At 36.2% G+C, this 17457-nt stretch overlaps 1 protein-coding gene across 13 annotated transcripts in view; it reads left to right on the forward strand.

Annotated features, from left to right (window-relative positions):
* The window catches only part of LOC105422389 (uncharacterized protein F13E9.13, mitochondrial), a 263236-nt gene that overhangs the window by 147659 nt on the left and 98120 nt on the right, over positions 1-17457 (forward strand). For 10 of the 13 annotated variants that reach the window (XR_016140502.1, XM_089082110.1, XM_089082105.1 and 7 more), the window contains one exon: positions 1586-1726. The exons of the other annotated variants lie outside the window; for them this stretch is intronic. Coding sequence is in view for 9 of the 10 variants with exons in the window: in XM_089082110.1 (XP_088938236.1) it covers positions 1586-1726 (141 nt within the window). In the remaining variant the exon portion in view is untranslated. The remainder of the gene's footprint in view (positions 1-1585; positions 1727-17457) is intronic. 13 annotated transcript variants of the gene reach the window in all.

Below are 17457 nucleotides of genomic sequence, written 5' to 3' on the forward strand. Positions count from 1 at the left end.
TGGCTTGAAAAATAAAATTCTATATTGTAAAATATGATATATAAAGAATAAGAAAAATGAAAGGAAGAACAATTCATATAAAATACTAATTTGATTTTTTGGGTCGTTTACACGATTCTACTAGAGATGATATATTCACAGAAATTTTAGAAGAACTAGTTCGCAACGAAGATAACGATGCACAAGAAAAGAAAAACGTTCTTTGAACGCTACTATCTCTGCTGATGCAAACCAAAATTTCTATTGATATATCATCTCTACTAAAATCATGCATACAACGTAGAAAATAAAATTAATTTTGTATCTAATATCTAAACAAACAAAAATTATCGGTCACGCTTTTATTTTTCACTTCTTATCAAGTCATATATTTGATTCTTTTTAATAAAATAGGAAACTATCAAATAAGGAAATTACTAAGGAAACCACATTAAAAAAATACGCCAATAATACCTTACGGGTAATGTGGAAATCTATTATTAAAACTTTAATTATTCTAATTATTATGTAAATAAATAATTAAATACTCCTGTGTGAAATAATTACTATTACCATCATTGTCATCATCATCATTATTCATATGGACGCATAAATAAGAATATAATAAAGACCATTATAATTTCTGATGAAATTGATGATTAGGAATAATTATTTCATACAGGAGTATTTAATTATTTATTTGTAAATTTATGAAATTTTATTATAATCAAAAAGTAATTAAAATTAATAACATTAAATTAAAATTAAATTTATAAAAATATTAATATTTCTTTATAGAGATTTTTCAAATTATTACAATAACTACCTAAAAACTTTATTTACAAAAAATATACAGATATAATTAAATAAATAATTTTTTTAAACATCTACAGTAACAAAATAATTACAAATAATTAATAAGTAATTACAAATATGAACTAATTTTTAATAAAAAAAAATATATACGCGACAAGATTTGAACACACGATCTACGTTGTACAAAGCCAACGCCTTACCGCCTGTGCTACCGCTGCTCTTGCTCAATAGTGATGATTAAACATATAAGCGTCCCGCTCATATATTGGCCGACTAAACTCATTTTTTTTAAATCAATTTCTTCAAAACTATGGGCCATTGCAGAACGGCCGTACACATATCTTTTTTTTTTCGCTCAAAAACAGCCCGTATAAAGCGCATCAAAATATCCAATCACCTGGTATTCCCCTTGTTAGTTAGATAATTAATGTGCGAAGCTTTTTTTGACGTGTATCGTTAGGATTATTATGTTTTTAAATCTTGTTTTTCGACCAATTTCAATTTTTACGATGACCTAATATAAGGTCGAAACGACGTTTGTATTAAATTCGTTTATTAATTAGTTATTTATTAGATTCTTATATTAAATTTATGTATTTATTTTCACTAATTATATACGAAAGTTTTTGACACATACTGATTTTCGTTTTTATGCTCCTCTTTTATTTAGATCTTTTATTTAGAAAATATTCGTAGTCTTTATATTTTAATTCGTACTTTATATTTTATTTTCTCACTGTTTTTTCAAAAATTTTTAATTAAGCATTAACTTAAACTATATGATTTTCAGGACGGCATTTTGATTGAAAATATGCATGATGTCCCTTATATTAAGCAGAAAGATATATCACCAGAAATTACAACTATGATGACTAGAGTTTGCGCGGAAATTCGGAAAGTCACACCACCAAATATTGCATGTGGTGTTCAGGTATAAAAATTAGCATTGAAATATTATATCTTCTTTTCCTTTTTTATTTATTTTAAATTCTTCGATTTATTTATTATTAAATTTATCTTTCAATTTATATTACATTTATTGTTAAGACTTTTACTAACACATTGCAATTATCTTGAATTATGACATCGAAAGAGAAAAAATAAGAGAAAACAATTTCATTTCATAATTTTATTAATGAAAATTCTTGAAAAATAGAAAAGTTTTCCAATAAAATAACATTTTCAATTGATAAAATAGACTTGTAAAGTATACCGAAAATTTGCTATAATGTTATTACAAACATAGATCCGCTCATGATTCTTCCTCATACAATCCCATAAAGATTGGGACACTTTTTGGAATATAGAAATTTACATAAGAATGAAAATCGTTATTTTGAAAATATGTAATGAACGGTTAGGAGTCATTATTAAGTGGGAAATTATAACATTGATGTTGTATTACTATTAGCTAATGTTCTGTTTTGGAAAAGACGTAAGTTGCTTTCATTTATGTAGCAAGGCATTATATTTAATTGCCACTGATGTTAGAATGAAAAAAATTTGATTTATATTCAGGAAAATCTTATCAGAGACAAATGGACATGTTATCGCCATATTTTTCTGTTATACAGAAGACGTCATCGATGCCTTTTCACTTGAAATTAATCTCCTGTGATCAGACATATTCGCATTTATATTCTTAAAACGTTTCCCCTGTTCGTTGCGGCTCCTGCGTTTCGACGTATTTCGTGGGAGCGTCAGTCGGATGTAGTCCGGATTATGCGGAGAGAAATAAAATATCGAGAGCCTTTTTACGTTACATACAAAGATTTATATTTATCGCTAGCTTGAAGTATTTACAGTTTTGCTGACGGGGTTGTTGTTAGGTACAATATTTATAATATATTTGTCCCGGAATTTGGTCGTATGTTTCGGGAAAAGCGGAGCGAGTTCCGGGAATCGTTACAATAGATTTTGCTCGCTGTCTGTTCCGCGAATTCGGCGTGTTCACGGTAGACGCGGCGCGGGCGCGACGGTGCGAGGGGTCTTCGGCGCGCGTGTTATGACCGATCAGCTATTCGTGCGTCTCGTATTGTCAGACTGAGATTGTTGTGCGGTGGCTGTGAGATGCAGGAAGCTCCCTGCCTCTTGACCGTCAGCGGAGGATGGTGCGCACAAGAGTTTGCTTTCAGAGCTCAGATTGAGAAGCTCCTCAATCTGTGATGAAGCTTGCGCGCAGGGGATGAGAGGAGCGAACGGCCAGAAGCTCCTGGCGCGATAGGAAGCACTAATTCGCTTGGATAGGAATGGAGATATCGAGAGCAGGACATCTTATTGTCTCGCCGGTGATAGTCCCTGATCATCCACCGGAGTCACTTAATATACCCGAGTCGGCCGTCGGTCGGGAGTAGTCGGGTACTCGAGTCGAAGCGATTTCGGGGGATGATCTCGCCGGAATATTCGTGACAATTCGCCGAACGTGCTCGATGATTCCGCGAAGATGCTCGGTGGCGCGGTCGGTAGCGGAGACGACGGCGGTAGCCCAACCAGCGCCCAACCAGTCTATTGTTTAGCTACGCAAAGCCGTGCGATTTTAGTTTGGTCTGGACGTGATTTTACAACGGTGGGATCGCGGAAAGATCGCCGTGTCGATACCCCGGCGGTTGATCGGTCGGGGCGATTTCGTATTGTCTAAACAATGGGGGTGAGTCGAGTGACGTTATATTCTATTCATCAAATCATCATGATCGGCCAACGTAATTTCGAATCTGTATGTAACATATACACTGTCAAAAGCTTCCGGATCACAAAATTAGCAATTCAATATTTATATTAAGTGAAATAGACGTTAAAAAAGAGAAACTTAAAACAAATTTAATCCATTTTAATAAAAATCAACCAGATATACAATTATTTTATTTGTTAAACTCAGACTTTTTTTCTCATTAAACAAACCATCTGCTGTAAGGTGTACTGAGAGTTAATTTATCGAAGTGGTCAAATAATTATTCGAAATTAGGAGCCCACCAAAAGTATTTTATTTGTTCGAGAATTTCGAGACATGTGCTGAGTACCGTGATTAATTAGCCGGTCAGGGCACATGAACTAGCCGTGCGGAACTATGAACTATATATTGAAAGTCTCTGGGTGAGACGACTACCCATCAGCGTACATAGCGTCGTCGGGATATTGTAGAGATAGTTCTCGGAGTAAGAGTGCGCGGCACTCTAAAAGCGCATATTTCAAATTATCACATTCTCCCCTTCTTCTTATTGAATTCTGCTCCTAATTTTTTTTTTACCATGCCTCAGAATAAGAGTTTACCTTCTAATATAAAATTTGACATCATTTAATTTATCGCTTGGTTTCTTAAACGTTCTGATCTTCGCAATATAATATCAGAGGTGGTAGTCTACTTTATCTTTAATTATATTGGCATCCTCGTTGACAACTGAATGTTCAAATAATTTGTCATTACATTCTCGCATTTGATTACAATGTCGCTTTCAAATAGTTGTGGAATCGATTTCAACTAAATATGTAACTCCCGGTACTATAATATTTTTATTATAATATTTTTCTTATTTTAGCTTTCATGCACTTTAATTTTTTGCTTCTGTGATCAATTACTATTACTGAATTTTCAATTTCAAAATTTACGCGTCTCGTCCCTTTATAATTATTTATTTGATGATTTTGATGATTGTACATGATGTGTTCGGTCTCTCTCGGCCGCAATAGAGAAAACCTAGTGCGTAAGTCACGTCCAACCATAAGTTTAGCTGGTGATTGATTTGTTGCACTATGTGATGTACTTCAATAATCAAATAAAAATTGCCGCATTGCTTCTGATATGTTTAGACCACTTTTCATTATACAAGTTACCTTACACTTGAATGTGTCAACTAAATTTTCGGCGGCCTCATTAATTGATGGAGTGAAGTGGTGTAGTGCTATGACGTATTCCGGCGTTTTAAAATAATTTTTGACATTCTTCGCCAACAAAAGTATTAAAATTATCGGTAACCAAATGTGCGGGATATCCATAACGAAAAAAAAAACCTCATTAAACACCGAAATTGTGGCTTCTTCGCCCATGTTTGGCATTATAAAAGCCTCTGACCATTTAGAATGACTATCTATTAATAAAAATACAGTTTTATCTGCACTTGGCCCAAGAAAATCAGCATGTACTCTATGCCACGGTAAGCCACGACCACGGTATTAACGGAATATTTACAGGTTTCTTATGGGTTTCTAAACATCTTAAACAAGAACGGATTAGTTCTTCTAAATCATCATTCTAAATCATCTGATCTAATGATGGCCACCAGATGAATGATCGAGGCAGTGCTTTCATTTTGCTTATGCTAAAATGACTAAAATATAGTTCATATAAAACTAAGATTCTTAATTTTTCCGGAATCACAACTCTATGACCCCAAAGCAAACAGTTATTTTCTATTGATAAAGCGTCTCTTTTATTCCAATAGGTAATTAAGTCTTTCTCGATCATGATTTATCTGGCCATCCATCTAAACAGTAACGCATTATTTTACATAAAATTTTGTCTTCGCGTGTAGCGCGTTGTACATGTCGCCAATCTAAAGACGCAAAAAATCATAAGTTTGTATATTATTTAAAAATACATTAGGTATATCTTCTACAAATGGTCTTTCTTTGACATTTGTTTATTTATTTTCGATCGGTATAAATCGACTAAACCAATCTGCATAATTTTCAGATGTGTTGAATAAGAAGGGAGGGTGTGCGTCACGGCGGGGCCCGACCACGAACCAGTCGTGAAAACTCGTAATTATTTTTGCGAAAAAATACCACCTTAGCCAGGAATCGAACCTGGATCTCCTGCTTACCGGGCAGGCATCTTATCTTTTCGACTACCGAGACATGTGATGATATTTATCGCAAATAACGTGTTTAGAATAACACGTTAACAATACAATGATACATATATATATATATATATATATATATATATACATATATTACAATATATATACATATACTTGTATTCTTTCGAATCCCCACGACCAGTACTCCAGAGCGATGTTGGTCTCTCACTCGATGGATGCAGGTCGGACTGCAACGGCGACACCCTCCAACGCCATTGGCAAATATACAAATAATCCTCCTGGAGCACGACAGGAGAGATTGCATCAAGCATGGTTCGAGCCCCCGAATAAGAACACCTTTTATGTGTTTAATGGTATAACGAAAAGCTAATAAAAATAACGCCCATCGTTGTATGCGTGCGGCCGTAATTTCCGGTATTGATTTTTCCAGGTGAAAAATTCGTGTGAGTGCCGCGTTATCTGTTTGTAACAAAAAACTGTTTGACTGTATAAATATTCAAAAAATGTTTTTACTCCGAAAATAATAGAAAGTCCTTCGCGGTCTAATTGAGAATAATTCCATTCACTTTCAGTTAATGTACGACTTGCGTAATGAATTGGATAATCATTGTTATTTGTACGATGAGATAACATTGTAGACACACCATATGGTGAGGCATCACAAATCAACACCAATGGTTTGTCTGTCATAATGAATCAAAAAAAATTTGTCTGATATTAAATGTTTTTTTTATTTCTATAAAGGCTTTTTCGCAATCTTTATTTCAGTTAAAACCATATTGTTTTTCTAAACAATCATAAAGTGGACGTAATTTCATGGCAATATCTGGTATAAATCGTGCATAATAATTGACCGAACCTAAAAAACTTGTTACTTCGGATATGTTTGAAGGCGAGCTCTTTGAACACTTTCAATTTTATTTGGTATTGGATGAATTCCGTTTTTATCTATACGAAATCTAGATAAATTACTCCATCTTGTAAAAATTTACATTTTTCAAATTTAAGTCGTAAACCTGTATCATTTAACCTACGCAAAACTTCTCTTAAACGTTCTAAATGTAATTCTATATTAGGTGCCGTAATTATGATATCGTCAATATATACCACTACGTCCGGAATTCCCAATAATAATGCTGTTAATTTTCGTTGAAATGACTCCGGGTCTGTCGAAACGCCGTAAGGTAATCGCGTATATTTAAACAACCCTAAATGTATACTTATAACCACAAGCTTTTGTGACTCTTCGTCTAACGATAGCTGTTGATAAGCTTCGACTAAATCAAGCTTCGTAAATTTTTTATCACCACGTAATTCATAAAATACAGACTCCAGTCTTAGGGATAGAAAATGATCAATTTTTTAGAAAAGAGTTTAATGTGACCTTGAAACCACATAATCTCATCGAGCCGTTGTCTTTTAACACCGGCACTATCCGGTGTTACCCCAATCACTATATTCAACCGGCATCAGAACTCTATGTTTTACAAGTCTGTTTATCTCGGCTATTTTTGGGCGTAATGCAAAAGGTAATTTACGTGATTGTATAAATTTTGGTTGTGTTTCCGGCTGTAATTGTAAAGACAAAATTCCGTGATTGAACAAACCGAAATTTTCTTTAAAAACTTCTGGGAATTCCGCACGTAATGACTCGATTTTATACTTATTTATGTTATAAATATATTTTATTTCTTTATTTTGTAAATTATCAGAAAATTTTAATGGTTATATTCCTAGTACAAACATCCATTCATTCGGCCTAAAATTAAATATCCACCGTTATTAATTATAAACAATGTTTGACTTTGAACTACATCGTTGCAAATTTACTATTATTTTTCCTTTTTCCGGAATAAATTGATCATTATAAGCACGTAATTCCGTATCGGCAGATTGTATAGGGATGTGTAAAAGATATTTATTGTAATAATCTAATGAAATAGCAGATACTGGTGATCCTGAGTCAATTTCCATTTTTAAGGATATATTATTAACATTGATAATTTCGAATTGAGATTTAATTACTTGATTATTTAATTTAATTTCGTGTACCGGATATTAATCATGTTTCATATCTCGATTCCATATTTTCAATTTCATCGATATTATTACAATCGTTATTTTCATGAATAGCTAAACTATTTAATCTTTCAAGGTGCCCAATTCACCAAATTCACCAAACAAATTCACCAAATTTTGCATATTATGCATACATTTATGTACATTAGATTTATTCTTATTTTTAGGACATGTTTTAAAAATATGATCTTGATTACCGCATTCACTACAAAACTTGAATCGCAAAGAACATTGAAATTTCAAATGATTGTATTTCCCGTAGCAAGTACAAACAGACACTCGCTCGTTCGAAGTCACTGGGAAGTCGCGTGTTCTTGTCGTCGCTGATGTGAAGAGTTGTTATTCGTGACTGACCGTTGCCGCTATTGAAAGTTATTCGCATTTCTTTTTGCTCTGTCGTGTTTCATCTGTGGTCGTTGAAAGTCGAATAATGTTAATTTTACATGATGCATACTCATGTTATTAGGTTCGTCTCTTGCGGAATGTCCTATTTGTTTTGCAATCCCGTAGCTTTTGTATCAGCTATTTCTACAGTTTTGGCGAGTTCTATCAATTCTTTTAGCGGTTTGCTGGATTGCTTTAGTAATTCGTATTTCATTAAATGACTGTGAACTCCCGCGATTAATTAATCCTTGATTTGATTATTTCATTTCTTCATAGCGGAAAATTTGCATTTTTGTGCTAAACTTTTTAAAACCGATAAATATTTTTGCATGCTTTCGTTTAATTTTTGTTTCCTTTCACGAAAAATAAACCGTGATGAATATTCACCTTTATCCGGATTATATAGATCATTTAATTTTTGTTTTAAATCATCGTATTTAAAATTTATTAAAGCTATCGGTTCGCACTTCAATTTTAATTCTTTATATACTTCCGGTGACACAAAGTAACAAGGTTAATAATAAAGATTCCTTTTTCGTTTCGGCAATGTCATTTAATGTGATATATGCTTGGAGCTGGTCTAAGAATGACGGCAAGTCTCCGTTCTTTTTAAATGGTTCCACTTGATCTAACCACGACATTTTTTTATTGACACTTTTAATCTTTTTAGTATCACTACTCCCACTTTTTACTATACTGTTCGATGATTGTTCCTTCGATTTAGAATCTTGATCATCGCGTGACAAATTCACTTCACTTTGCTCCACGCTATTGTTTAATGACGTATTGCAATATTCACTTTTTGTATTTTCCGCTGTGGCGGTCACCGCCACTCTGGCCCATCGACAAACGCGCCGGCGCGCGCCGACACTGTGGGCCCGCGCACGGGAATGATTCACGCGCTCGCCACGAGATAGCCAACCGTTTGATCATCCACTTGTGTGCGGAATCCGTCTTTGGCGCTATATAAGAGCGGCCGGCACCACCGTTTGACATTACCTCCTCAGTGCGCACTGGAGCCCGCGCACGGCTTAAACTAGCACTGAGGACTGACCGTTTGCGGTCATTATACGGCCCTTTATACACGGCCGGCGTTACCGACCACTATTGGTCGTATTCCCCCCTCAGTGGCCACGCACGCCATCGAGGATTTCCTCTACCCTCCGACGCGGCCGCGCACGCCGTGCCTCCTCTCGCCTGAGTTCTCTTCAGCGGCCGTACACGCCGTTGGACGAGACTCTTGGCACACCCGCCGAGAGGCAACCGATCGTGCCGCTTTCTCCGCTACCGGAGGAGAGCCACACCGCGGAGACGCCACCGGAGTACGCCGCCCCGGGACCAGGACTTCGCCATCACGTCGGGACCGTCTCTTCACCACCGCCGATCTCGCAGCCGCATCCGCCCGTGCCCGAGCAACCTGCTGGCAATCATCACCGCGGGAAGACCTACCCCCGCTGCCGCCAGGACCAGCACCGAGCGGACTTCTCACCGGCTAGGAGGACTGCGAGACACTCCGGCACCAACTCATCCCGGATCATCGGCGACTTCGCGCCAGCCAGAGCCTGCGTCGCCTGCGGTAAGGGGCAACCAACACTCCCCCGGCCTCCTACAACGTCGCCTCACAGACGGAGGCCCCGCAGCACACTGGAGGCTTGCTGACGACTCGCGCCAGGACCACGCACCACGGCGGGGCTGGTGCTCGCGAAAGGCGAACACAGCACTTCCGCGAAGAGCCGCGCGATTCCGCCACACCAGGCCGCACGGGGCACGCAAACCTCCGCGTCACGCCCGTGATATATCCATTCTCTTTTTTGTAGTTATCGTAGAAAATATATAATGAATATTTAAAGATCGCCTCATTTAAATCTTGGGAACCTGGGAACCTTGGGAACCTACGACAACCTTCATTTCCCTCTCGAACCTGCCACCATTTTCCGCTTCGCCTGAGCGTGGACGAGGCGTGCAGGGAGGTACAACGAGTTGGTTTCGTCAAATCCGTTCAGACATCACAACTACCATCACAACAATCCGCATAGGCGACACACGCCACATTGATGATCACACCTCCATACCGCAATTATTTTTTTTACACACTTTGTTAATGTTTTTCTTAAATGATCCACAATAAAGTTATCATCCGCGAGAATGCGAAAACGTTGGCTTACTGCGATTAAATTTTCTTTACTAAGAGTACTTATCCACGTATAATGTAACGAGATTTCGTTGTTGATAAAATCTCAATTTATACTGGACATTTGCACTTCACAATTATTTTTATCCTCGTCGCCATTTGCTGTAAGGTGAGGGTTAATTTATCGGAGTGATGAAATAATTACTCGAAATTAGAAGCCCACCAAAAGTATTTTATTCGAGAATTTCGAGACACGTGCTGAGTACCGAGATTAATTAGCCGGTCAGGGCACGTGAACTAGCCGTGCGGAACGGACTATATCGAAAGTCTCTGGGTGAGACGACTACCCATCAGCCTACATGTCGTCGTTGGGGTATCGTAGAGATAGTTCTCGGAGTAAGAGTGCGCGGCACTCTAAAAGCGCGTATTTCAAATTACCACACCATCATTCGCTTATAAAACACAATTAACCTATCATGACATTCTTTTTATAAGTTTCTTTAACTTTTATTGGGATAATTGTTTCTAATTTGTTCCCAATGTCTTCCATAAATGTGCGCGTAATTATAAATATCAGCTGGTGTTTCCTCACTTCGCGATTCTATTTCATCTCATAATAATTTAATGGGATTCAAGTCAAGAGATAACAGTAGCCACTACATAATTTCAATGTCTCCAAATGCTTTCTTCTCCAACAAATAATTCCAGCACAGTTTAAAATATGTTTCTCGGATCATTGTCTTGTTGGAAGACAAATCCTTTTTCTATCGGAGAGGCTCTAATTGACGTAGCGATATCGCGAAGGATACAATACCATGTTGGTTAAATGTTCCTTCGATCTTATGCAAAGAATCAATATCATTAAAACTAAAGCAGTCCCATACCATTACTAATTCTTCTCCGTATTTTACTATGGGCACTAAGCAATATGGCAGCATCTTTTCTAGGAAATTGCGAAATGTGTCACTATCAAAGATTTCAAACTTTGATTCATTGATCCAAAGTACTTTTTTAAAGTCATCTGTCCTATCATCATCGTTATATTTTTGCCCTATTTGGGACAATCTCTTTAAAATAACGAAATAATAGATGGCATCGTTTGATAAACAGAATTTTAAATATCTTATAATTTTTTATTTTATTTAATTAAATTTATAAATAAATAAATATATAAATAAATAATAAATTAATATATAAATTCATCAATTGCTTCTATCGCGAACTACATACCATCATTATTAACAGACTTTCAATGCAGTAGTTTAAAGATATATTCTCTAAATCAATAATCAAATCTGAAAACCGATTCCCGTTTTCCCTTCTGCTTTCTATACGTAATGTCTTTATTCTGTTTCCACGCAAAAGAAGTTTCGAAACAGCTACTCTATCAAAAAGGCTTGCATTTCTCAATTTTCTTTTTGTGATTACAGACACATTTTCGTCATGACCACGGTTAAAATCAGCTTGAATTTCTATCGTCTGTCGTTTCTGTCATCTTACGTTTGATTAATATAATTGCTTTATCTTTAGCAATAATCGTAATTTTTGGCTGTCCCATCCTTTGTCTTTGAATTCGTCTCATGAAAACAATTGATGATATCTTAGACTATTGACTTTGGAACTTATTTGCATATTTTTTTTTTCAACCTAAAGTATAACAGGCATAGTTAGTTTAAAGTTAATTTTAAACATATTAAAAATAAATAAGTCAATTTGATTTATCAAAATATTCTTTGGAATATATAAATATTTTATAGTCTATCATTCTACTAATAAAATTGAACTTACCGACGCGCGAGAAACGCGAAAGTCACCGAGATCATTTGAGACTGACATCCCCAAAACCAAACTAAGAAAATGCCAATCAGAAATTTGTGATTAGCGACCGTTGACGGACACACCAATAAGTAGGATGTGAAACGACGGATGAAATTTTTAAAACTTATCCCATCATTCGTCGGAAAAACTAAAAACACAAAACAATTACGATCCATGAAACGCCGCTCCCCTCCTTTCCTTACACCCACGACTTTTCCGAACTCTGATTCGAAAATTAACGCAGAGACGCTCCAGAATCTTCCTACTTCTCCAAGGCCTATATAAACCATGATTCCGTGCAGATCGTCCTCTTACCATTTTTCGAGGACTTTGTCGCCTTGTGCCGTCGGCAAGACATTGTAACAGTTAGAATCAGTGCGTGATTTTAAAAATTACGTGTGAAATTACAAGTTTGGGACCGCCCTAACCACCGTGCCGACACCTCAACCCATCCCTCGACAGCAATTCTTCTCGGCTGCTATAACAGTAAGTCAAATTTTTTTTATAATGCGCTCCGTCCCTGCCTCCCTTCGAAATCGCAAAATTTCACTTCTCAGTTCTTTTCAGCTCCTAATCCTCGACATTCTATAAATTTCATTTTCTTTCTTTTCTCTTTCTTTCATGCCATTTATCCTTAGGCTTGTCTTTGGATACGTGAACGCCGAGAAAATCGGTGCATCCCCCTCTCTCTCTCTCTCTCTCTCTCTCTCTCTCTCTCTCTCTCTCTCTCTTTCTTTCCTATCATTTTGCTCAGGCTCGCCCTTTGGATACGCGGCCGCCAAAAACTCGGTATATTACACTCTTTCTCTCCTATTTATGATGTTCCGATTACCGGCTCAGATTACCGGCTCTTTCCGAGCAGAAGTGAACGAAGAGAGCTTGAAACATCTAAGGCATAAATTAAACAAATGGCTTCGATGCGCACTCGCTACAGAGTTCGCGAAAGCAGACATCGCTGCCCACCACCTCGCAGCCCTATATGCGATCGATCGCCTCGCTCGCGGAATTAGATTACTCAGCTACACCCGCGGAAACCTCCCTTATCGACCCTTTTTCCTTGGTCGAACAACAATCTTCTTTCTCAACTATTCCGAGCTTGAAAATCTGCAACTGATTAACCCGTTTGCAGAATTAAATTATTCCGTTTTCCCCGCGGAAATCTCTTCGATCGGCCTTTTTTCCTCAACTAAACATCAATCCTCTGTCAACGATTCTGAGCTTGAAAATTTGTAACCGATTAACGTGTTCGCGGAATTAGATTACTTAGCTACATCCGCGAGGAACGAACAGACCTTCCCGATAGATTTGTCTTCCTCGGCGGAACAACAATCTTCCTTCGAACCTTCCAAACTTGAAAAATTCTCTTAACTAATAAGACAATTCCTTCAATCACCTTCCCTCCCTCCGCCTGAAACATTTTATCTGATCTCCGCCAATAGAGACATTAAATTCGCGCTTTACGCGGAAGCTCTACAGAAAGATCCTTACGATGTAATTCCTTTGTTCCTTCCTTCTGACCCCCTTTCGTACCTCATACCTCTGCATTTCTTTTATCAAATTATCCCAAATCCTCCTCCACATATCGTGGAATTTATCCAACTACACCATCCCAAAAAATGAATAAACACGAAACATATGTGTAATGCCCGGACAGGATTCTACACACCACTTATTACACAAGAATAGTATTAAGATCGATTTTCCCGTTAATTCCTGCCTGATAACCTTCGAACTAATGTAAATCGCGACACACGTACATCCACATACACACACACACCACGCGCGCGCGCGCGCATGCACACACACACACACACACACACACACACACACACACACACACACACACACACACACATACGTATATATATATATATATATATATATATATTGCGTAGTCTTCATATATAACTGAATTTGTAACTTTCTTTGCGAACTTAATCTCGAATTCATTTTTCAAATGTTAACCCGAATTTTTCTTGTTCAAAATTCATCATTAATAATTAAATTTCTTTTTTTCATATTAATTGAATCAGTAATTTGTAAACTTGTGCTTTTAATTACAACGAATCCTCTTTGTATACGTCTTGTAATTTATTAATCATCTCTTATAATTAAATGTTTATCTTTTTTTAAATCAAGTTAACTTATTTATTAACCCTCTTTCGTTCCTCGCTACCCGAAATGTTGCACAAGTCCTATCCTAGATTAAAGAGATTAATTTTTCTGACCTAAAATCGGACTAACGACCGCACTGGCACAGGCAGGTGTTATAGCATCATTGACGTTGACTCGTTCCTCTGTGCACGAAAGGTGTGTTCAACTCGCAGGACATTTCAACATCGCTCTGCGAGAGAGAAAGTTAGGGAGAAAACAAACGTCCTTCCCAGCTCCACCCGTTAAGTCGAATCCTTCCTTCGAAGTTTGGACGTAACACTTCTATTAAAAGACTTTATCCTTGCCTTATTTATTCCTATCCAATGAAAAAAAACTTTATGCGTTTTCTTTTCTTATATTAATAATTTTTCTCATCCAGTTAATCCTTTCTCCTTTCTCCGTTATTAGTTTTATCTTTAGTTTTATTAATCTTCATGCTGCTTCTTATTTCTTCTATACAGTTTGTTACTAAATGTTCTAATGTCTCTGTCTCCTTATGACATATCTTACACAAGGTCTTCTCCTGTCCTAACCAAAATTTACTACCCAGTTCCTCATTTCTGCATCTAAATCTCGCGACGATTTTCTGGAAATTCTTCTGTCTCGATTTACTTAAATCTTCCGGAATTCCTGTAAAGAGTAATTCCTTATATATCCTTAGTATCTAGAACTCTGTATTTTACTATACTATAATTGTTTACTATACTATAATTGTTTTTGAATTTCTATATTCTTATTAACTAACATACTAACGATCTCTCCCCATTCGTCCTTTATTCTTTTCACTTTTAATCCTGACATACCGTTCCTGCGAAAATATAATTTCCTCTCTGCGATCCATCTGGATTTAGATTTCCTATTCTTCTCGATTTCAATTAAACACTCCTTAAGGATTATTAGATGAATTTACCTTAATCTTTTCTTCAAATTTTAATACTCTTTTTCCCGTTTCAATTCTCAATACCTAAGTCTTCGTTTTTTCTCTGATTCAATATCCTGGCGTGTTCCAATCTAGTCCTAGCAATCATTTTATATACTTATCCTGATATTTTTCTATTAACTCGTACTCTTTTCATTCTTTCCCCTTACTTCTGCACTATACATTAAAATATTTTTTATCAAATAATTAAACATCCACATTCTTCTTCCAAAATCTCCCGTAAACTTTCTTTGTCCTGTTCCCCAGACTTGCTTCATTGCACTAATTGCTTTCTAACTGTTTCTCTTATTTTCTGCCCATCTGAGCTGTTATTTCTTTGCAACATATACCCTAAATACTTAAAATGATCGACTTCCTCTATCTCTATTCGGTTCCAAAATCGTTCTCTTTTTCTCCTTCCTCCTTCCTTTTTAAAAGTCAACTTCTTTGATTTTTCTGCACTTAAAATTAGATCCCTTTTTCTTAAGAATTTAGCAAAACTTTTTAACATTTCTCTCATTTCGTCCGCATTATTTGCTACTAATACTAGATTATTTGCATAAATTAAACTTCATATTTTTTTTCTACCTATTACTAGACCTCCTACTTGTCCCTTAAGACATTTTCAATATCCGCGATATAAATTGCAAACAATGTAGGGCTTAGATGGCACTCTCATCCCTAATTCACTAAAATTCTTTCGTTTGTACTCCACCTGTATTAGATGTTTCTTCATAGATTTCTTTTAGTCTATTTATTAAATGTTGGTTAATGCCTTTCTTTCTCATAACCGAACATAATTTCTTTCTATTAATTATGTCAGATGCTGCTTTCAAATCTGCAAAAAACTTTGGAAAAATCTGCAAATACTTTATCCCTTTTTATTAATTTCTTTCTCTATCGCGTAGTTCAATATGTAGACGTTGTCCATGTAGACTCATAGCTCTTCCTCTGTTCTTTTCCCTCCTGGCAAATTGGCAGCGCAACTTGAATTCTCCTGGCAGATAATCTTTCAAACTTTTCCATCGCTTTTCCTCTATCCAGATTTCCAGTATTCCAATTATATCGAATTCTTTTATATATTCTCAGAAATGTGAAAATCTTTATTATTTAATCCAGTTATGTTCCAAAATCTATTCTAATCTTCCTATCTTTAGAAGTTTCTTTTCTTCTTCTTTCTTTTGATTCTTTGTTGTTATTTAACTTAGAGTGCCCGGCTCTCCTTTCTTATCTTTTCTATATGGAACCCACTCTCCCGCTAGCTCTGCAGCCGCAGAGCCAATGGGAATAGCTACTAACCCCTCTACGCTCCGTCCATTTCTTTATGAGCCTCTCAAACCTTCCTCTCTTTTCCATATTAATTTCTTGTCATTAACTTGTAATTTCCTGTATCCAATCTTCACTTTCCCTCCATTTGCTCTTTCCGTGTCCGCGATTAGATGAATTTCCCTTTTTCTTTCTTTCTAAGTCAGATCATTGTCTATGATTATATTTTTCCCTTTTAGGTTACTTTTCTTTATCATTACTAATATTTTCTGTTCTTTATTTTTGAGCTTTGCCGTGACCATGTTTGTTCCTCTTCTTGTCCAGAATGCCTCTTCTATTTCAACGTCTATATGGAACTCTAACTTTCATTTCTTCTACTGCGATTTCCAAAGAATCTCTTTTTGGGACTTTCCAACCTTTTATTATGATATTATTTCTCTTTTCTGTTCTTTCTCTAGCCTCCTCCTGTATTTTTAATACCTTAATCTTCTCTCGTAAAGCGTCGTCCCTGCCCCCTTTCTTAGCCAATTTTCATAATTTTTCTTCTATTTCTGTAATTATTCTCTCCCAACACTCTTCCTTCTTATATCATTGTTCCTTAAGTTCTTTTATTTTTTTTTTATTAACTCCTCCTTTGTCTGTTTTCTAAGTTATCAACAAACTTTGGTGGCTCGTTAACTATCTTAATTGATTCCTACCTTATCGGCTAATTAACGTATTATAGATATCTCTAATTGTTTCACATCAAGTTTTCCGTACGATCTAATCTCCAAACTCTTCACGAGCTTTCTCATTCTTTTTCTTCTCTATTTCCTTATCCATTGTTACCTTCATTTCTTGCTGTTCTATTACCCTTGCTTTTCCTTATTTTGCTCTTCCTGCTTATTTATCTTGCAGCTGACCACTTTTTCACTCTAAGAGAGATGGCATTCCAAAAAGCACGTATCGCTCCCGTGATACTTCAATATGTCCCTCCCACTGTGGTTGAATATTTACCTTGTCATTTATAAAAAAATAGAATTTTTACAGGCTCCGATGATAAAATATCAAATATAAATAAATAAATTCGGAATAGAGCCAAGCTGGATGATAAT

Source organism: Pogonomyrmex barbatus, unplaced genomic scaffold (assembly GCF_055798465.1).
Source record: "Pogonomyrmex barbatus isolate J1 unplaced genomic scaffold, ASM5579846v1 scaffold5, whole genome shotgun sequence".
Lineage (NCBI taxonomy): Eukaryota > Metazoa > Arthropoda > Insecta > Hymenoptera > Formicidae > Pogonomyrmex > Pogonomyrmex barbatus.